Below are 22,042 nucleotides of genomic sequence, written 5' to 3' on the forward strand. Positions count from 1 at the left end.
GGTCACGCACACTTTTGAAAGTATTTTAGAAGTACATTTTTGTTATTCTGTTTCAATGTGGAAAAATATTAGCTTATTTTTACTTTAATAATTTAGTGAAAAATTGTGTTCACTTCCAGTTTGAAAGTCATTGTGCCGGACTTCAAGTCAAGAAAACTTTTTCCCTAAACAATTAATAAACTACAAGTAGCTTGATGTATTTTTACAGAAATATATTACGCAGTGATGATATCATTGAAATCCTAGAGTACAGGTAAAAGTTAAAAAGTAACAAAATCATATTCATTGCAGTTCTTTAGTATTTGTGTTTTTTAGAAGATTGCCCTTGAAATGGGATATTAAGCCTCATCTGTCAACTTTGGCCTAATTGTTATTTCTCATGTAGTTTGAAGAGTAAGTTATGTTTTTCCAACTAGGTTAACAATAGCTTTATTTTGTGATTTGGCTATCTTGTAGTAAATTGTAATTTCATTAGTACTCCCTTTTTGATATTTTTTCAAGTCTCACAGATAGATATAGTAACTGTCTAAAAAGCCTGCTAATGATGAAATTGGTATGTAAACTAGAAAACAGGGTTCCCATGAAGTACTCCAGATAGTGAATGTTAAAAGAAAAACATCTAGGGGCTGGCCCTGTGGCCTAGTGGTTAAGTTTGGCGTGCTCCACTTCCATGGCCTGGTCAGTTCCCAGGTGTGGACCTACACCACTCATTGGTTGCCATGCTGTGGTGGTGACCCACATACAAAATAGAGGAAGATTGGCATAGATGTTAGTTCAGGGCAAATCTTCCTCAGCAAAAAAAAAAAAAAAAAAAGGAAGGAAAGGAAAACCTCTGGCATTAGGCTAGCAAAGCCCTGCCCTTTATTGTACTAGAACAGTGTTGTAAATCAACTTTGAATCAATATTGTCAGTCATCTCTGGATTATTTTAACTATTTTAAGAATATTTACCACCAACCTAATAGATTCAGAAAAATAGTTAATAGTAGTATGTCTGCTTTGAATTAGAGTTTTTAAAAAGCTATGTCACTGAAATGTTAACCATAGTATGCAGATAATTTTCACCATTACCTGTGTAATTTCTTGAGCTGTGTGGCTCTTAAGGCCTTTCTTTTCCAGTGTATTTTAGTGCATCCATTTAATGTGCCGCATGCCCAGTGAAACAAACCCCGAATTTGAAAAGTATGTTTCTGAACCTTAACTGTATGTGGCCAGATAAATTTCATTTTATGAAGTGATCCTGTGAATTCCAAGTATTTAAACCTTATTATTAAATTGGTCTGCAATTAATAGTTGCAATTTTCTAATCAGAATATTTAAAAATTAATTTTAAACTTGTGTATAGTAGGAAGTTTGACTTTTCATAGCAAATTTGATTTGCCTGATATTTTTGTTGAATCTATGGCCCATGATTTATTCTTTTAATCAAAAGAATATACATTTTGAGAATACAATTTAAAATTGCCAAGCACACGTTAATGAAATTAAACTGCTGTGTGCGTGTGTGCAAGCGTTCCTTGCTTTGTGTGGCTGTAGAGGTGGCTTGTTCACAGTTGTGGGAAGATAAGAAGAATGACGAAACTGCTGCTGTGTTTATTGTATGTGTATATTTGCCGTTTTGCTTTTAAGCTCGTGTCCTTCATTCTGTTTTATTCCTTCCTTAAAGCCGTGTGACTCTGGGTTTAACAAACAGAGACAGGTACAGAAACTTTTAGTGAAATCTTCCTCACTTTTCTTGTTAGACTGTTAGAAGCAATCATTGGCAACTTCATGCTGGGCTGTTTATAATTCTGTGCTCATTTCAGTGTCTTGGGTTTATTTTAATAGCTGCTTTCAGCCTTTGCATGGCACTCATTTCTGGCTAATCAATTCTAAGCTTATTTAATAAATTTACTAAAGATGATAATATTTCAGGGTGTAGTTTTAATCTACTTACAATATAAAATCATACAGTTCCATGGAGGTAATTTCAATCTGTTTTGTTAGCCTTATTTATACCTGGAGAAATTCTGATTTGTGTGCATTTTGAAGTTTATTTTTAACAGTTTAAAGAAACTAACATCTGCATTCAATTTTCTGAATTTTTTTTTTATAAATTGTGATGTATGCTGAAATGATCTGTTCTTGATTTGTAACAGGTAAATTTCAAGTAAGAATGCATGATAAACTTTAAAGTATTACCATTCTGTGTATTGCCAAAGTAATATTAATTTTCTATTAAGAATTTACATAATGAATTATTAGATATGCTTTTTCCTTATCACGTTTCTACTCCTTCTCCTTCTTTTTATGAGATTTGCATCCAAAAATCATTTTGGCTAGCGAGATTCATTTGGTTTCAAAGTAATTTTGTTATATATGATTATTTTAGAAAAGACCTGGCAGGTAATTACCATTTCTCATTTACTCAAAGAATCATATTGTAACACATTTTAATTTATTGATAATTTACCCCTTATCTTGATAAAGCCCAACTTACAAATAGTCAAAGTCGGACTACGGCCTTGATGGAGTTACAGAGATCTTATATCCATGTGCTTCTGTCTTTTCTTACAGCTTCTAAAAGTCGTTCAGAGATAATATATATTTTCTCCATAATCCCCAATGAAAGAGAAAATGTGTTTTAAAATAATTCATAAATAAAATAATTCATAAAGGTTTTAAAGGATCATGAAATTAAAATTAGGTGGAACTTTTTGTTTTAAAGGAAAAGAGTAGTATCTTTATTAACATGTCTCTATTGCTGAATTCTCAGATTCTCCGTGGAAATAAGATGCTCTGGCATTTTACATTTTCCCCCTAAGCTGACAGAGTTAGTCTGTTCTTTATCTATTATACTTGTCCTTTTTAGCACAATCAGAAAGAGTTCTTTTATGATTTAAAAAAAAGCAACTTTTTGGTTTAAAATAATTTTAGAGTTAAATAAAAGGTACAAAAGTAGTGTTCCTTAATGTTAACATCTTTCATAACTGTAGTATATTTTTGAAGAGGAGAAATTAAAATTGGTACACTACTATTACCTACAGACTTATTTGAATTTCACCTGCTTTTCCACTAACGTCATTTTTCTGGTCCAGGATCCACTCCAATGTGTTTTATTGGTTATTTCTCCTTAGAGTTCTCTAATCTATGACAATTCCTCAGTCTTTTTCTTGTCTTTCATGGCCTTAATTAACACTTTTGAAGAATGCTGGTCAGGTACTTTATAGACTGTCCTTCTTTGGGTTTGTCTGCTGTTTCCTTGTGATTAGAAGGAGGTTATACATCTTTGGCAAGAGAACCACAGGAACGATACTCCGCCCTTCCCAGAGCATCACATTAGAGGGTCCATGATGATCCTGCCTTACCACTGGTGTTGCTACCCTCCATCACTTGGTTAAGGTGGCGTCTGCCAGGTTTGAACACTGTAAAGATTTACTTTTCCCTTTATAATGAATAAATATCTTGAGGGAGATATTTTGAAACTCCGCAAATCTCCTGTTTCTGCTTATACTTTTGCCCATTAATTTTAGTATCCGTTGATGCATCTTGTATGCAACCACTATTATTGTGGTGTTTTCCTGATGGTAATTTTCTGTTTCCTTCTTCTACATTTATTAATTGGAATTCTATGAGGAAAAGCTGACTCTTCTTCCTCATTCATTTACTTATTCAATTATTTATTTACATCAGTATGGACTCATGTGTATTTATTTTATTATATGAATTATAATCCAGTATGATCATTATTTATTTTGGTGATCAAACTGTTTGTGGTTTTTGAACCGAGAAAATGTAAGCAAGTATAAATGTATCTGGAGAGAAGAGACAGGTTGAGGAATAAAAAAGTTTGAAAGATAGTATTAAAGATCATTTAAAAGATAAATATTATTCAGCAATAAAAGAGACTGAAGTACTGATACATGCTATAGCATGAGGGAGCCTTGGAAACATTAGGCTAAGTGAAAAAGCTAGTCGCAGAAGGCCACATGTTGTGTGGTTCCATTTATAGGAAATGTCCAGGAGAGACAAATCTATAGAGACAGAAAGTAGATTAGTGGTTGCTAGGGGCTGGAGAAAGACTGCTAATGGGTTCAGGGATTTCTTTTTAGGACTATGAAAATGTCCTAAAATTGATTGTGGTGATGGTTTTACAACATTATAAATATACTAAAAATCATTGAATTGTACACTTTAAATGGGAGAATTGTATGGTATGTGAATTATATCTCAATAAAGCTGTTTAAAAAGAAGTAAAAGATGGAAGAAGTATTGTTATTAAAAATTCATAGAAAAATTTTAAATTTCCATAGTAGATAGCGGATAGTTAAACCTTTGAATATTGGCTGTACTCATCCAGGCAGAAAATAGAACTATGTATAGAGATATGATACCTAAATTATGGAAATAGTAGTGTTTTGCTCTCAGTATTTTTGAAGCAATTGAACCTCAGACCATACAGTATATGGCATATTTTAAGTTTATACTTAATTAAAAACAAACTGTCAGTGAATGTGTTTGGTACAGTATATTCCAAGTCATTAATTTCCAAACTTTTTTGGGCCTATCTTATCCTTGTAAACTTGCTAAGACTCCCTCACTCTCATAAGATTACTCCCCCAACTGTCTTTTCAATATGCTCTCATTCCCTAGCTATATTTGTGCTTATATATAATATAGATGTATGCTGTGTATATACTATATGTGAGCATATTTATATATCAATTAATAATAGAGTATTATGCTTCCATGTTACAAATAATGTTTAACAACCGACTGACAGGCAGTTTTGGCTGTGTTATAGTCTGCTGTTGTCCTGATAGTGATAAAAGAGGCAGTAGAAAATATAAATTTGCACATCCTTGAGGGTAGGATAAATTTTTTTTTTTATCATTTTAAAGTTAGATTGAATGGTAACAGAACCCATCATTTGGAACATTATCTTTAACCTCTATACTATTTGGTTTGTCTTCTCTTTGTTGTGGTTATAGTTTCTGTAAACTCTTCCAAAACAGACAGTTGGAGCAAGGAAAATAGGAAGTTGTAAGACCTGATAAGTTAGCATTCTGGTCCAAATCTACCACTAACTAGCTATGTATCCTGTGACTTTGAAGTCAAAACTTAACCTTGCCAACCCCAATGTCCATGTCTGTAATTGAGGGGATTCATATATAATTGATCACAGGCAAATACTTAGTATGTCACCACATTCAGAAAATATTTTTCTTCTAAGTAAATACTAGATTTATTTATTATTTTGACTTTTCTTTTAAATGAGACCATATTTTAATGGATTGTATTTACTCTCACATGTTAAGAAGTAATATTGTTGTTTTATATATACATGATTATTGTATGGATTCTTAAGGGGAAGTTTTAGAACCCTTGGGTATAAAGTATGGTCAAGATGTGAAAACCTCAGCTGTGGTAGACTGTTGGTCTGTAGAAACATTGAAAGCTGTTTAGTATAGACACTTTAAAATTGTTTCTCAGAGTTAGCTTTTGTATTTTTATAATATAGGCATCAGTTATTTTACCCCCGTGTTCTTTCTCTTTTAAACCCCTGTCCTTCCTGTCACTAAGGGCTGCGTGCTTCTCTCTTGAGGTTAGGCTGTGAACGTTTGAAAGGTGGCCTAGGCTTGGCACATGGAGTGTGCTGTCTTCTTAGAAAAGTGATTTTGATCAGGCTGTACCTGCTCTAATAAAAACTCATTAAGATATAACAGTAGCTAATTCTGTTCCCTACTGGTATTTTCCCATACTATGCACATTTGTTGTTTTTACTTTAGTTTGAAAATTTGTTGCTAGTTAGAGTACTTCATAGTGTAACTTCATGAGTGTTTCTCTGTCATGTGACTGCTTATATCTGGCATTAAATGCTCTTCATGCTGCATTTTCCCCTGGCTTATCTAGGGATCAGGCCCAGCCTCAGGAACAGTATCACTGAATTCAATGAGTGTGGATGCAGTATGTGAGAAACTGAAACAAGTAGAAGGGCTGGACCAGAGTATGCTGCCTCAGTATTGTACAACAATCAAAAAGGTGATGTGCACATTTACCTGCTGCCTCAGGCAGGGATGAGGGGGTGGGAGACGGGCCTCTGTGGACAGTGAACACTTCGTATTTAGCTTCTCAAAGATGGCTTCTCTGTTGAAATGGAAAAGCTCTAAATGGAAAGAAACATGATTCTTACTATTTTGTATCCTAAAATTGCCCTATTATCCATTAGTTTATAAATGGATAAAAGAAAAAGAAAAGAGCTGTATTACAGTGTTATTTAAAAAATTACCTAATGTAAGTAAAAAGTGCCTGATGAGAAATACAAACCTCTAAGGGATTTCACATTTAGATAAACTACTCATATTTTCAGTATGCAACATAGAACATTCAAAGGGCTTTTCTTTCTTTCTTTCTTTTTCTGGTGAGGAAGATTGGCACTGAGCTAACATCTGTGCCAAGCTTCCTCTATTTTGTATATGAGACGCTGCCACAGTAGGGCTTGATGAGTGATGTGCAGGTTCGCACCTGGGATCCAAACCCATGAACCCAGGGCCACTGAAGTGGAGTGCACGAATTTAACAACTGTGCTGCCACCAGACCAGCCCTAAAAGCCTTTTCTTTTGTGCTACCTTTTCTTTGATTGTAATATTTATTTGTGACTTAATGTTTATCAAAGTAAACCACACTTGCTCATTTTCCACAGATTGTCACTTTCATGTCTTATAGGACTTATGATCATGTCCCATTTGATGAAACCTCATAGGTTTGGGTTTGCAAGGCTGACACCTTTGAGAAGTTCTTCTCTTCCCAGACTCTGTTGTAGAAATTCTAGTAGCTACCATGCAGTTGGACAGTGATGCCTGGGATTTTGAGGAAGCTCCCCATGTACCAGGCTGAGTTCCGGTCATAGTAGATATTCCTCCAGTTATACTTTTTCTTTTGGAGGACTGTAGTAACGTGGAGCATTAATAACAAGACTCTGATGTTTACATACTTTAAAGAATGGCATCTAAAAAGCTTTTAAAAAAATTATTAGCATATACAGATACCATTTTACTAATCTTAATGTGTGTTTAGCCAGAAAAGTTTCAGATAATGTCAGTTTCCTTACAGGTGTGGTTAGTGTTAATCTCTGTTTGCGGAAGGTCCAGCACAGCCTTTCCAAGGCACTGACCTGACTCTCATCTAGGCAGCGTGGTTAGACTCAGGGAAGGCTGAGGTTTCCAACTTGAATCCTTGGTGGCAGTTTGTTTCCATCAGGACAGCAGTTTTCTTCCCACTCAGCTCTTTATTCCCAGTGCCTGGCTTTTTGAAGCCCACCGTGGCACCTGGTTTCTTAAGTGTTGCAAACTTGCTTGCGTTTCTGCAGCAGGACCTCTGTCACAGGCTTGCTCTGTACACTCTTTTCTTGAGAGTTAACTTGGAAACTGAGCATTCTATCGATTTCAAATACAGGTATCCCGTAATTTCACCATAGTTAATAAAGTCAGGGTTTGTATTTTGTAAAATCAGTAAGCTACCTATTATTAATAAAGAAAATGCCATCGTTTCTTATTTAGGGGAAGCTAGAATTACAGAGACCCGATAGTGATAGTCACTTTTCGTGAATTTAGTAAACTGGGAAATTAGTGGGTGGACATTCTTTATGATAGAAGTTATCTACCGTAACTGATAACTGTGTCAGGGCTTACTCATTTAGAACTCCGTCCACGACTGACACACTTAGAAGGACAGACGTCTCTCACCCCTCCCAGCAGCTCGTGCTCATGTTCATGTTTTATAAGCTTAGAGGGGAAAAACTAACAGCTTCCTTATTGTGCATGACAGGGTCGGTAGTTTTGGAAACAGTTGGGAAGCTTAGCTCTTGGGTTGGTCCCTAAACCGTGATTTGTTGTACTTGAGTGCTGAGACACTTGGAAAAATATGGAGCGGTTTATGTTGTTCAAATTCAACTTGTTTATTATATTATTATGTGGGATGATAACCTTTTTTAGGTCAATATTTTCTAGTCTCTAATGACTTTCTTAATACTAAATATAAATGTGCTTTTTAATCACTGATAATTCAGAAAGCTCACATTTCGTTTGTCTTTATACTTGTATTTATTTTTATTCAGGCAAACATAAATGGCCGTGTATTAGCTCAGTGTAACATTGATGAGCTGAAGAAAGAGATGAATATGAATTTTGGAGACTGGCATCTTTTTAGGAGCACAGTAAGATATTTTATATATATAGAATTATTTACAATGTATAAAACAAGTGCTAATAAATACTGGTCTAAACTGCTATTTTTCTGTATTTTTAAATAACACGTAAAAACTGCATTTTATACTTACCTACAACCCTTGCATTTTCTGTTTGACAGCAGCACTTGGCAACCTTTGCCTTTGGGCATTTCACTGGGAAATTTGGGGAAGAGGCTACCCGCCAGTTCTCCATGCTGTCATTGACGGAGATTTTGCTTGACCCGCTTCTAGTCTGTCTCCTCTGGGCCTCTGGGCCTTGACCTTGGTGTCCGTCCTCAGCAGGCCTGCATTGCCCAGTTTTAGCAAGAATTCTAAGTCAGTTTAGAGAGAACCCCCACCCCAAAGTCTGGTCTCCCCATGTGTCTGATCAAATCCCTCCTTCCTCACGAGCTCCAGGCGCCTTCTGACCCCCTGGCCCACCTCCAGCGAGAATCTCCTCACGTCAGTGCGGCTGGAGCCCCCCTACCCAGGAGGTTTCTTCTCAGCGATTCCACCCCCTGAGCCCCACCCTGATCCTTGCTATAAATGCTCATTGGGCTGGGCTGCTTTCGGAGTTGAGCTCAGTCCCATCCTGAGGTCTCTTTTTCCTACTGCAATAGTTCCTGTTTTAAATCTTCTTTTACCACATTAACTACCATCCAGCTCTGGTTTTCTTGGACACACTACAGTTGCATTTTGTTTTGTTCTCAAGTTAAATTTTAAACTAAAGTAATAACATAATGGTCAAATTAGAGTATAATGTATATATTATGATTATTGCCACTACTTCTTTTAGTATTAATTAAAATGAAAGATAAACAGATGTACAAATTCATTAGAAATTCACTTATAGGAAGTATGCTTTCTCATTTCCATTATAACAACTTTTTAATGTTTTATTTTTCAAATAATTTCTAAAGCTTCTAAAATGTGATTTGTCAGTGTGGATATTAATGATATTTTTTCCTCTGTTAAGGTACTAGAAATGAGAAATGCAGAAAACCAAGTGGTCCCTGAAGACCCACGTTTACTTAGTGAAAGCACCAGTGGCCCGGTCCCTCACGGGGAAGCTGCTCGCCGTTCTTCCCACAACGAATTGCCTCATACCGAGCTTTCCAGTCAAGCTCCCTACACACTGAACTTCAGCTTCGAGGAACTGAATACACTTGGCCTGGATGAAGGTGCCCCACGTCACAGTAATCTAAGTTGGCAGGTATTTATTAAATGTCATTTTTCATATTACTGAAGATTAGGGCAATATTTAACTCACCGAGATTACGTTAGTGAATTTATGTCGTCATTCAGAAAATAATGAGTAACTAAGTGAAGAGGACAGAGGACTCCCTCTCCTCAAGGGGCCGTATTCCTCTGGAGAGGACAGTTGGTAAAACAAAGGAAAAGTACGATTGTTTCAGAATTGATAAGAGCTGCGGAAACAATCAAATAGGGTAGTGGCGTGAGAGTAATAGGAGCTGGGCTGCTCTAGTCAGTGAAGTCCAGTCCGTCACTGCTGTTTTCTTGTTAAATTCATTAGTCATGGGCTAAAATACATCTTTGTTGAAAAACTTGCCACACATGATCCGTTTGAGCACCATGATGTGGTTTTCAGGACATACCCTCACTGTTTGTGGACATGCATTTTCTTTTTATGGTTGGATGTTAGATATGGGTAACTTCTTCCTTTGGGTGCTCTTCGAAGACGGGGGACAGGCAAGGGTCAGGGATAAAACAACAGCGAGAGACACATGAGAAAGAGTACGGAAAGAGGAAGAGGAAAAAACAGAGCGGGTGCAGAAGAGAGAGAAGAGAGGGAGGGAGGGTGGGAGGGAAAACAGTAGCGCCGAAGAGGCGCCCTGCGGAAAGGGAGCGAGGTGTACAAGGTGTAGGCAGAGCGGTCAGTACCTGGCAGGGCTGCCCTTTTGAAGGCTGTTTGCTTTGGTTTGATAATAAAAATTTTTTTTGTTGTCATCTTTTTCTATATAATATCTACCTTATTTAAGTTGGGAAGCCAACTTAAACATTGATTATTGGGAAACATTTTATTGTTGGGTATTGACTAACATAAAAATTCCCTAATTTTACAATAAAGTAAGTCCACACTTGACCCTTTTGTCTCTCTGTTTCCACAACTGGTAGTTCCTTTTTTCCCTGGTTCCTTTTAACATTTCTTAAGAACTCCTCATCCTTGGCTTTGCTTTTCCATACTTGGTATTTCCTACTCTGCCCTCAACAGCCTTCCTGTTAATGCAGCAGTTCTCAAACTTTTTTAATATCAGAATCCCTTCACACTCAAAAAATTATCGAAGACCTCAAAGAGCTTTTGTTTGTGTAAGTTTTATCCTTCATTATTTACTATTTTAGAAATAAAAACAGAGGAACTTTAAAAAAATTTATTATTTTAAAATAAAGAAGTTACACATTAACGTAACATTTTTATGAGAGATGGCCATATTTTCCAAAACAAAACAAAATTTAGTGAAATGGTATTGTTTTGCAAATCTCTTCAGTGCCTGGCTTAGTGGAAGACAGCTAGATTCCAATATCTGCCTCTGCGCTAAGTGTGCTGTGGTGTCACACATCATGGACTCTGGAAACGCCACTGGACGCTGTTGTGAGGATGAGGGTGAAAAGGCAAATGATGGTGATATTCTTGTGGAATCAGTGTAGACTCACGGACCCCTGGAAAGTGGGGTATCTCCGTGCTGCCTCTGCGAGCGGAGGATGGCACTGTGCTTACGGTCTGAATCCTGTCGCAGGGCCTTCTCAGGGACACAGGTCATTTCTCCCTGTGGAAGGAAGGCTCTTCCCCTTATTTCTGCTTCTTTGTTTAAGCCTTTGCTCTTTTCCTTCTTAATCATCCTTGATTCTTTTTCTTCCCTTTCCCTCTCCATTTTCCTAATCTGTACTTTTTACTTCTCATTTATTAGCTTTTCTGGGATCTAGAGCAATTCTAATCCTAAAACTTCACATTGGAAATCAAACTTTTAAAAATATTTCATTTCTCTATTTACTAGGACCTGACTGTTGGTCACATGACTTCCATTTTTGTTCATTTGGATCCTATATTTATCTTTTCTGTTATACTCTATTCTTTTTAAATTATTTTTTTCTTTTGGCATTTCAAGTACATTTTCTTACTCTGAATTGAAATTTGACAGAAACTTCATGTCTTACAAGTTGAGAAAATTTCTTTTTAACATCCATTGAAGACTTGAGTATTGTTTTTGAGGTATATCTTGACTCTCATCTTCCTTCTCTTTTCTAAGAGGAATTTTTATATTTTATCAATGAAGGTGACTTTTACCTTAAATAAAAGTTAAATGTTTGAAGTTATAAAAACAAATGCTAAGATTATTTGTTAACACAATGTTTAGTTATATTTTTAAATGTTAACAAACCAATTTTATTAAAATTTGTATAAAGCTTTCTAATAACAGTAAAATTATCCCTAAGTTTACAACTTTTATTAAACTGTGTTATGCAGAATTCTTTTAAAAGAATTTGTTATTTTGAGGGCTTTAAACATTCCTAGTAAACGTGTATATTTACTGAGCTGATGTTTATTATGGCTTTTTTTTTTTGCTTATTTGAATTCTTAAATTATTTTTTTTTCTGTCTTCACAGTCACAAACTCGCAGAACCCCAAGTCTTTCGAGTCTCAATTCTCAGGATTCCAGTATTGAAATTTCAAAGCTTACTGATAAGGTGCAGGCCGAGTATAGAGATGCCTATAGAGAATATATCGCTCAGATGTCTCAGTTAGAAGGGGGTACAGGTTCTGCAACAATTAGTGGCAGATCTTCTCCACACAGCACATATTATATGGGTCAGAGTTCATCAGGGGGCTCCATTCATTCTAATCTAGAACCAGAAAAAGGAAAGGATAGTGAACCAAAACAAGATGATGGAAGGAAGTCATTTTTAATGAAGAGGGGAGATGTTATAGATTATTCATCATCAGGGGTTTCCACTAATGATGCCTCACCCCTGGATCCTATCACTGAAGAAGATGAAAAATCGGATCAATCAGGCAGTAAGCTTCTCCCAGTCAAGAAATCCTCAGAAAGGTCCAGTCTCTTCCAGACAGATTTAAAGCTTAAGGGAAGTGGATTGCGCTATCAGAAACTTCCAAGTGATGAAGATGAATCTGGCACAGAAGAATCGGATAATACTCCACTGCTCAAAGATGATAAAGATAAAAAAGCTGAAGGGAAAGTAGAGAGAGTGTCAAAGTCTCCAGAACACAGTGCTGAGCCAATTAGAACCTTCATTAAAGCAAAAGAGTATTTATCAGATGCCCTCCTTGACAAAAAGGACTCATCCGATTCAGGAGTGAGATCCAACGAAAGTTCCCCCAATCACTCTCTTCACAATGAAGCAGCTGATGATTCCCAGCTCGAAAAGGCTAATCTCATAGAGCTTGAAGATGACAGCCACGGTGGAAAACGGGGAATGCCACATAGCTTGAGCGGCCTGCAAGATCCCATTATAGCTCGGATGTCCATTTGTTCAGAAGACAAGAAAAGCCCTTCTGAATGTAGCTTGATAGCCAGCAGCCCTGAAGAAAACTGGCCAGCATGCCAAAAAGCCTACAATCTGAATCGCACACCCAGTACTGTGACTCTAAACAACAACAGTGCTCCAGCTAATAGAGCCAATCAGAATTTCGATGAAATGGAGGGAATTAGGGAGACTTCCCAAGTCATTTTGCGGCCTGGTTCCAGTTCCAACCCAACTGCTATTCAGAATGAAAATCTAAAAAGCATGACTCATAAGCGAAGCCAACGTTCAAGTTACACACGGCTCTCAAAGGATTCTTCAGAGCTCCATGCGGTGGCCTCTTCTGATAGCACAGGCTTTGGAGAAGAAAGAGAAAGCATTCTTTAAGGAAAACAAGCAAAAGTAGAATAGTATCACTATACTCTATGACAAAATTGACCTGAGTTCTATGCACGTCACCTTCATACATTTCATTCACAAATAATTAATGGATGAGAAGGCTTTGGTAAAGAGGCATATACTGCACAACAGAGGAAAGTATAAGAAAGGATGGTTCATCAGTCAGCCTCCATTGTCTTGTAATTAGAAGCTTGAAAACTCACTATTGTTATTATACCTTTCATTGGCACTCCTCCTAAAATTTTTTGAGACAAGATCTGAGTATAAAGATAGGCCAGAAATATTAAAGATAAAGGCTTAATTTGCCACAGAAAATAAAAAGCTTAGAGACCCCCTTTGTAGAACATTCACTCATCAAATATTTGAGAGAAGACATGGTGTTAGAACGGACACAAATTTTGTTCTTGAGGGGTGAAAGATAAGAATTTACGGGTTATGGAGTAGCCCAGAGACTAAAGGTACATGCTCTGTCAGTTGAGAAACAGTGCTCCATATAATAGACAAATTGCTTATCAAAGAGTTTTTAAGTTTTAAGTAGAAAATAGATGATAAAGAGAGCTTTAAAAATTGATAAGAAAGTGAGTCGGCAGTGTCCAAACTAGAGTCCCAGTCGCTGAGCCATTGTGAGCTGCTGGAGAGTGGCCTGTGGGAGGGGCCAGTAACCTTCCTGTGACCCGGATGCTCTTCTCTCCAAATCCCAGACCTGGCGTCAGGCCCCATCCACCTGCCAAGGAACCCACTCTTGGCTACCCTGTAACTCTTGAATTGTGTGCCCAACTTTTGTTAGTGAACCTAGTACTGAGAGGGAAAAAACAGGAACTCTTTCTCCAGAGAATCAGGGAGACATGAGTAGTAATAATAGGCACTAATAAATATTTATGGAATGAGAGAATGAGGAAATAATTATATCCTGAAGGTCAGTGACAATTGACAAATGACAAGGAAATATTTAATTAGGTGAAACTAAATCATTGCTTTCTTTCGGGGGGCAGAGTTTATCTACTTCATCTGTTCCTAAATCAGCCTGTTAATTCTGGGGCACGATCATAGGAAAGGAAGTGCTTCTTTTGAAAAAAGTTAAAAAACATGTAACAAAGCAAGGGTAAAAAGAAGATAAAACTGATATGACTTTCCATTTATTGTTAGCAGAGTTGAGAGAACGATCACATTTCAGTAGTGTGTGGACTAGGAATGTACCCTGTCATCATGCATTGAAAATTTTTTGTCATTTTAACGTAGCTTACTTATGTGAATTAATTTTGGCAGTATATCCTCAGTCACAGATCAGATTGTAGATGTGTGATTACCTAAATTTAGTGTTACATTTACGATGTTTATAACTTAATGGATTTTTACTAATATGCTGAATAAATTATTTATTTGACCAGTCATTGCAATAAATAGTTGCTTTCTTGGGTTTCATTGTCTTGATGTTTGAGTGTAATCTAACGTCTTTATAAAGTGTTTATTTTGCATGACCTTAATAAATTGTTTTAACCAATTAAGAAAAAGGCAGGATGTTACAGACATTATATATTGAAATGTTAAAATTTTAGTATTTATAGTGTTTATTAGTTTGCAATATTGTAGAATTAGTAATTATTTCAGAGGCAATATTTTTTTCCTTTTCAGGTGAGTAGATACAGCTTAATATCATTGTGGTACATTCTTTATACTGTTTGTGAAGTTAATACTAGAGTATTAAGTGTACGAATAGATTTAGAAAAAAATAAAAAATTTGCATGCTATTCTGACTCATGAATTTTTATTCACTACCATGGTGATGATTCACATTTTGATTAAAAATGAGAAAGTAATGTGTGTATTTCTTTTGTCATATGTCTAAAGTTCCTTCCAGACGTTCAGGTTCATGTGGCAGTCGTGTGGCTGGCAGAAGTGTCCTGACACTAGTGTTTTTGAGACTTGGTTCTTTGGTCTCAGTGCCCGAATGTGCTTTGGTGAAGCATTAGTGCCAGACAGCTCAGCTCTGTACTGTGCATTTCTGTAGCTGCAGGAAGAAGGTTATCCAGATCCTCGGAAGATATCAATTTAATTATTGTAGGGACATTCTGGAAAAGTGTGCTTTTTCCTACTGTTACAGAAATTGAAAAACCAGATGGGTTACTGAATCACACCATCATCCCTTTGAATCTGCATGTCTCTGTGTGTGTGTGTGTATATCTATTTATAATGTATAGCTCAGTCTGATTCTCACATATGCAAAATTCTGCTTTAAGCTGGGTGAAAAATGATAGAAAAGAAAATCGGTGTTCTAATCTTGCTGGTCCCTTAGATTTTGCATCATTTAGAGTCTTACCGTATTTTATAAACCATTCTACCTTCACTTTAAGCCACAGATAGTTCTGTTCATGTAACATAGTGTTAAGCCAAATCCATTCTCCTTGGACATATAGCGTGGTACCTGTGAGGACAACCTTTCTGCAGGAGAGACTAGAAATGAAAAGCAGTTGGTATCCCTCAGTTGATACAATTTTAATAATGCTGGATGTTTAAGGATCAGCTGTGAAATTCTGAGAAATTTAAGCATTTCTAACTGAACCAACATTTTCAATATTAACAGGAAAATTTGTTTTTGTGTCATATTTTATTTGTGTGAGTTTTATATAGTGGTCAGAATAATTTTAATTGCCTAGCCAAACAATGTTAAGAACTTATTTGCTTGAGTTGAGAACTCTTTAGATAATTTGCATGTTATAGTGCTGCAGTAAAATATTTTTGTAATCATGATTTTTTTCTTACAAATACTAACCATTAGAAAATATTTTTTGAATGAAATTAAATCTTTTATTCTTCTGGCTAAAATACTAAATTTAGGAGGTTTTAAGACCACATAATTTTTGGTAATACCAGGAATTCTCAGCCTATTTAGAAGTATCCTAGAGTTTAAAAATCCCTGAATTCTGGCTAACTGTTGAGTAAGTCAACAGAACTACCAGGAAAAGAGAGAACTAGAGGGCACGGTTCCTCTTTCCTTTGCGGTGAGTGACTGTGAGGGGATACGCAGGGGAAAGGGAAGGTGCCATACAAGAAACTTCCTGGCCAACACTTGAGACTGAATGTCTAGGCTCCTGTGTCCCCCCTGCCCTCCTGGACTATGCTGGCGCTTGGCAGAAGGGAAGAAACAGCTGGGGAAACTTTTGGCGTGAGGTAGGGGTGGGGGCTATCTGAAATGATTCCTTTTTAATTTCTAGGTTGTGGTGCCCCCTACCCTTCCCTACCTCAGAATTTTAAGCATAGGCCATAATTATGCAAATGAATTGAAAAATAGAAAGAAATTTTTATATAACAGTGAGCCAGCAACTTGGATGGTCTTTTAATGGCTCATCACTTCAGAAAGGTTGAGAATCCTTGGTTGAGACTGATTGACTAGAAAGAGAATTTAAAATCTTACATGATTTTAAACCCTTTCATGCCTAGGAGGAAAACGCTGTCCTTCAGATAGATAGCTCTTCAGAGGATCCAGTTTAAACGGAGGTACGTAAAAAAGTAGTCTTCAAAGCCAAGTAGTTTTAAGTCAGCTGTTGAAAAACACTTCTCACCAATTAGAGAATTTATATTCTCATCACTTTAAGAAATAGAGCTAGGTAAGAAACATCTAAAATTGTAAGAAATTAAACACTGTCACCTACATGGTCAAAGCTTTTCAAGTAAAATTGCTAGTAAGCAGAGCCTTGGCGAGCGCCATGGTGAGTCAGCGCGCCCAGGCCTGTGTGGTGGGTGGAGGGTTTCAGAACCAGGGCTTCTCGGCCCTCAGAGCAGCAAGACTTACCGACAGGGGCCTAGGTGGGGCTGCAGGATGAGCTGTCTCCTGAAGCTCCAGGTCCAGGGAGGCATTAAGAAAATACAGGAATAAAAGGGTCAGTCGGAGGAAAAGCAATTGTTTCCAAACTGTTAGTAGGATGACTCTCTACAAGTCAATAAAAGTGTCAGTGATTTTGACCTAAGTGAGGACCAAAATGGGCAAAAACATGAATTACATAATATTGTATAATAAAGGCAGCATTATTATTTTAACGCACACAAAATATTCTGAGTCTGCCTATGGAGTATAATCAGCAGTCATTTGTTTACAAAGCATACACTATGTTCTGGATTTTCTGAGGCTAAATAAGCCTTTTGTATTGTTATTTACACTAGTGATATATATTAGGAGCCGTTTCTTAGTTTTGCCAGGATTTAACAAGACACAAAATAATATATCAAACTGAATTAGTAGAACTTCAATAAATGAAATTTTAAAAAGAATGCAGAATTACGTGACCCATGCTACTCAAATTAAGAAGCTGTTTGAAATAATTAAGAGCATCCTGGTGACCCACGCTCATTTTCTAATTTTAACATGTATTTTATACTTACTCACCTCTTTCTTTCAAGGCCACGAGGGCCCTAGCTCTTAGTGCCTGCCTGTAGACCGCTCCTCCTGACAGTTCGGTTAACTTCTCGCAGTTGGCTTCCTCAGCAAACGTAAGGGGTACAGAAGATACTGCCTCCCGTGCAGGAAGCCTGCTGTCCAGTCGCTGGAGAAGAGAGATCTGTGCACCTCTGCCAGTTTTCTTTGTTTTTAGCAGAATTTGAATTAGTTTTAATGAAGTGTTCCTTTTATGAAATAGCCAGATGTATAGCAAAAAAGTATGTAAATAGAGTATACATAACCTGACATGTCATATCTTACACCATCTTCTTGGTCAAATGTCTAATGAAAAGTTAGGTGGTGGTTTTCAAAATTATCGTACTTCCTGACACTTTTTAAGCTGTGTTTCTGAGAATTTATAGACTGCATGTTATATTTAGTGCAAATTAAACTTTTTATTTTTAAAGAAATTATTTTCTTTTTGAGTTCTTTGTGTTTTTCTTCCTCTTTTACCTGAGTTCTTTTCACTCTTTTTGTGTCTTAGTTTTTTTTTTAGGTTGTCATGTATTCATCCTATTTTACCATAAAGCATTCCTTAGAGCAGTAGAATGGGAAAGAACTTCCAGACAGCTTCTAGACCAAATCCTGGATTTCAGATAGCCGGTGGACATTCGGTCAATACTTGTTAAGTGAGTGAATAAAGTCTACCTAACCTAGGAGAGTCTGCCCACAAATCCTACACTGTGTCTTAAAAATATTGAATTTGAATGCCTAAAATTGTGCATTTTGCTGTGGTTTCTTACAGGCCCGCTCCTTCCCACCACTTTATACCCACCCTGTTACCTGTCTGGCCCCTATAAGCTTTTCTGTTCACAGAGATTCACTCTGGGAACCTTTCAGGACATGATATGCTCTGTTAGAAACTCGCAGGGAAGGAGTCCACGGCCGTCTCGACAAGCGCCGTTGAAAATGCTAGGCTATATTTTAAAATCCTCTTGTGTGCTGGGGGTCCTTTGTTTATTCCTTTGTGGAGCTGTCCATGTTATAAGTTAATATAATTGTATCAAATTAAAATGGCACAACTCTACATTTTACTTTAGGATGTTGAAAATATTTTCAGGTATAACTTAGCTAGGGTGAGCATGTTTTCTCTGAGCCCAGATTGGGGTACGTCATTATTGTGGGGATATTTAATATGAGGATCATCCAGAAAATCTGATATGGAGGTTTATCTTATCTGTAGCTCAGCTTTTCAGCATTTAGTAGGATTAGTTATTATTTTCATTGACCACCTCTCAGTGCTTTCTCATTCCCTATCTCAGGTTGACCACTCTGATGGGTTTGAACTAGAATAAGCATGTTATACTGGGATTCTATATTGAATATTTTATATATGAGTGGGCCATTATGTGTTGATTGAAAATTTCTTAATAAGATAGGCTAACCACTGGAACAATAAACCCCAGACCTCATTGACTTAATATATTTTAAGTTTATTTCTTGTTCCTGTAATGGTCCAATGTCACCTAAGTTGACATAAAGATTCAGGGACCCAGTTTCCTTCATCTTGTGGTTCCCCCAGCCTCCAAGTCTTCAGAGTCCTCTGCCCCATCTCCTGCATGGTGTGATGTGTAGGAGAGGCACGAGGGTGGAGGGCCACACGGGAAGTTTGCATTGTGCAGACCTGGAAGCGGTGTATCCCCATCCCATTGGCCTTCAGTCATGTGGTCAGGCTGAGCTGCAAGGGAGGCTGGGAACTTAGGTGACCTGAGGAAGAGCAAACATTTTGATGAGCACTGGAGGGACGTTTTCCACTTAGACACTTGGCGTGGATTATCCATGGCCAATGAAACACTGATTTAGCTTGTTTTCAATTTTATCAGCAGTCAGTTCTTTTTATTGACATCTCTTTTAAATTTTACCTGTATGCAGTTTTCATTCTGGTAGGGAAGTCTGTTAAAATCATAACATCTAACCTAGAAGAAGGATTTTTGTAGAGGGTAGCTTTCAATTAGCCAGTTCTTTCCATGCATCTGAGAAACTAACAAATTTCTAATGTGGAGCAGATCACAGAGAGAATTAAGCAAGATTAAGAATGGGGAAGAAGGTTTCACTACTTCTCTAGAATCCTTTTATATCCAAAGACTCTCAGACTGTCTAGAATCTGCCTGGTTTGGGGGTTTGGTTATAAATATTTATAATATAGACTCTCTGTTGCTATCCATTCTTTAAAGTGTCTTCCTCCTGGAACAGTGGTGACAGTGACTCTCGATTGCTTCTCCTTGTACCTGGCAGATGTGGAGGACCTTGTCCTGCGAGGCTCCTGCCTCCAGTGTGGGGATCGGTAGTTAACGAGAAGCTAAAGTGCCGTTAGTGACCATTCCTACCCAGGAGATACAGCTCCCACCCTTAGAAGTCAATGGAAAAATTAGACTTTACGGTTTTGTTTTTAAAGAAACTCTTCTACAATCTATAACTCTTTTGACCACTTTCCAGTTTTTTCCTATTAGTATTTCATCAATTCTAGGATGCACATTTTTTCAGCTTTTGACTTTTCTGAAATGTCTTACAGTCCATAGCATCAATGGCAGCACTTTTTCCTTGATGTTTCCTAAAGTAACAACACATCCTGCAGTTGCTGGAGTCTTGCTTGGAGGGATGGAGTACAATCTTATCTTAATGCTTGGATGGTCAAGTGGAGTTACATCTTCAACAACAGCCACGGGCTAGGGATGATTCATAGTCAACTGACCTCCCAAATGCAACATTTTATGTTGAATGTTTTATCAGTTATTACTCGTCCTGTATTCATGCTGGATATCTAAAGTATCGTTATGCATTTATTATAATAAAAATAGCTTACATTTATTGAACACTTCAGACCTCTGCATGTGCTAATCAACTTAATCTTCACAAGAGCCTCATGAAGTAATTACTATTATACTCAATTTATAAATGAGAAACTGAGAGACAGGTTAAGTAAATCCCCAAGGGCACACAGCTACTCAGTGGCAGAGGCAGGGTTCAAGGCCCGGCATGTGGCTCCAGAACGCCCCTCGTCTTAGTACATTTTCCTCGTGGTTCTTGAGCCTGTTAGGGATGAGTTAATTCTTACATCTTTCCAAGATACATTCTCAGTTTAGTTTAATTTGCTGCATCATCATCATTGTCTAACTTGTAAAATAGAGTTTAGGGTCTCTCAAAGGGCTGTTTAAGAAAGATAAGTTTTTAAAAATCTATAGCTGTGTGAATTATTTTTATAGATAAAATCTTTTCTTTTCAACATCAAACATCTTTGTTCCCACTAGTTATTTTGGAACAATGTTCAATTTTTGTTAAAAATCTATTGACTTTTTTTAACATCATTTATTCCCATTATTATTCATGGTTTGGACCACTACATTAAAGTTTGTACATGATGTGGGAAATATTCATTTTATTCACAGTCTTATTGTGGTATGGCTTTTATATACTTGCCCTTCTATATGTCTATTGTCAGTATTCTGTGTTAGATTATAATCCTAACTACTACGATGTGTGTTTTTCTTTATATTCTATTATTTAACAGTATTAATGCTTAATAAATGTTAATAGATAAGTAATATATGTCTATTTAAAAAATCATTACTGCAGTAGAGTTTTTTTTCAAATGATTCTGGTCACTGTCTCCTAAGGAGAGGGAAGAAAATAGGCAAAACGAAACCCTGTCCTTCACAGCGAGAGCTCGTCACTGAGGCGAGAAACCAACAGACGCATCCACTGCAGTGGATTGAGACGGTGGTTGGGGAACAAGTCAGTGTTATATAATTATCTGCCCAATAATTTGAGTGCTTACTTGAGTCAGACACTTTAGACACACTTCACATGGATTAACTAATTAAATCCTAACACGCCTATAAAGTAAATACTGTTACTATTCCTAGTTTACAGATGAGGAGACTGAGATGCAGAATTCTAACTTTTACATAATAATGCATTAGCTTTTTATAACTCCTCCCTAAAACATTGAGATGATTATTATTATATTCATTTTTGAGCAAACTGAAGCTGTGGGAGTTTGAGACACACCACTCTCAAGGTCACTCAGCTTGTAAACAGAACAAAAACACCAACCCTGGTTTCCTGACTCCAAATCTGATGATTTTTTCACCACACACCACACTGCCTCCTTCCCTTCCCCCAGTCCCATCGCTCTGTCCTACCCGGGTCGGAGGTGCATCTGTGTCCACATTCCACTGCGTGGAAAACGTCGGGGGAGAGCATCACACACACCTGAGTCTTCACGGCTTCCCTGAGTGAGTGCCGGGTTTCCCACAGCAGGTCTCAGCTCCTCCCCCGTCCTCTTCCCTGAACCATGGCGGCCTCAGTGCGGGGCAGTAAAGGGGTCCAGGTCTACAGGCCATCCTGGACCTTTAAAGGCTGTGTATCTCAGAATGAATCCTCTGTCTGCCTACACCGTCCTCACTGATGGGATCTCCTGAACATAACCTATAAGAATCATTTAATCTGGTGCTGTGTGTGTGTGCATGCGTGTGCACATGCACTAACCTTTTACCTTGCCAGAGA

General features: G+C 37.3%; 1 protein-coding gene across 32 annotated transcripts in view; it reads left to right on the forward strand.

The window, feature by feature from the left end:
* KIDINS220 (kinase D interacting substrate 220) overlaps positions 1–21,100 on the forward strand; it is a 117,590-nt gene extending 96,490 nt beyond the window's left edge. For 10 of the 32 annotated variants that reach the window (XM_023619575.2, XM_023619578.2, XM_023619580.2 and 7 more), the window contains 4 exons: positions 5,892–6,020; positions 8,095–8,193; positions 9,182–9,418; positions 11,830–14,852. In XM_023619575.2, the coding sequence (XP_023475343.2) occupies positions 5,892–6,020; positions 8,095–8,193; positions 9,182–9,418; positions 11,830–13,092 (1,728 nt within the window). In that variant the 3' untranslated portion in view covers positions 13,093–14,852. Of the gene's footprint in view, positions 1–1,665; positions 1,699–5,891; positions 6,021–8,094; positions 8,194–9,181; positions 9,419–11,829; positions 14,853–16,542; positions 16,600–17,499 lie in introns of those variants that run through there. The other 22 variants (XR_011426621.1, XM_023619573.2, XM_023619577.2 and 19 more) reach the window with 7 other exon arrangements.
* The last annotated feature ends 942 nt before the right edge of the window (positions 21,101–22,042 follow it).

Source organism: Equus caballus, chromosome 15, assembly GCF_041296265.1.
Source record: "Equus caballus isolate H_3958 breed thoroughbred chromosome 15, TB-T2T, whole genome shotgun sequence".
In the NCBI taxonomy this organism is placed as follows: Eukaryota; Metazoa; Chordata; class Mammalia; order Perissodactyla; family Equidae; genus Equus; species Equus caballus.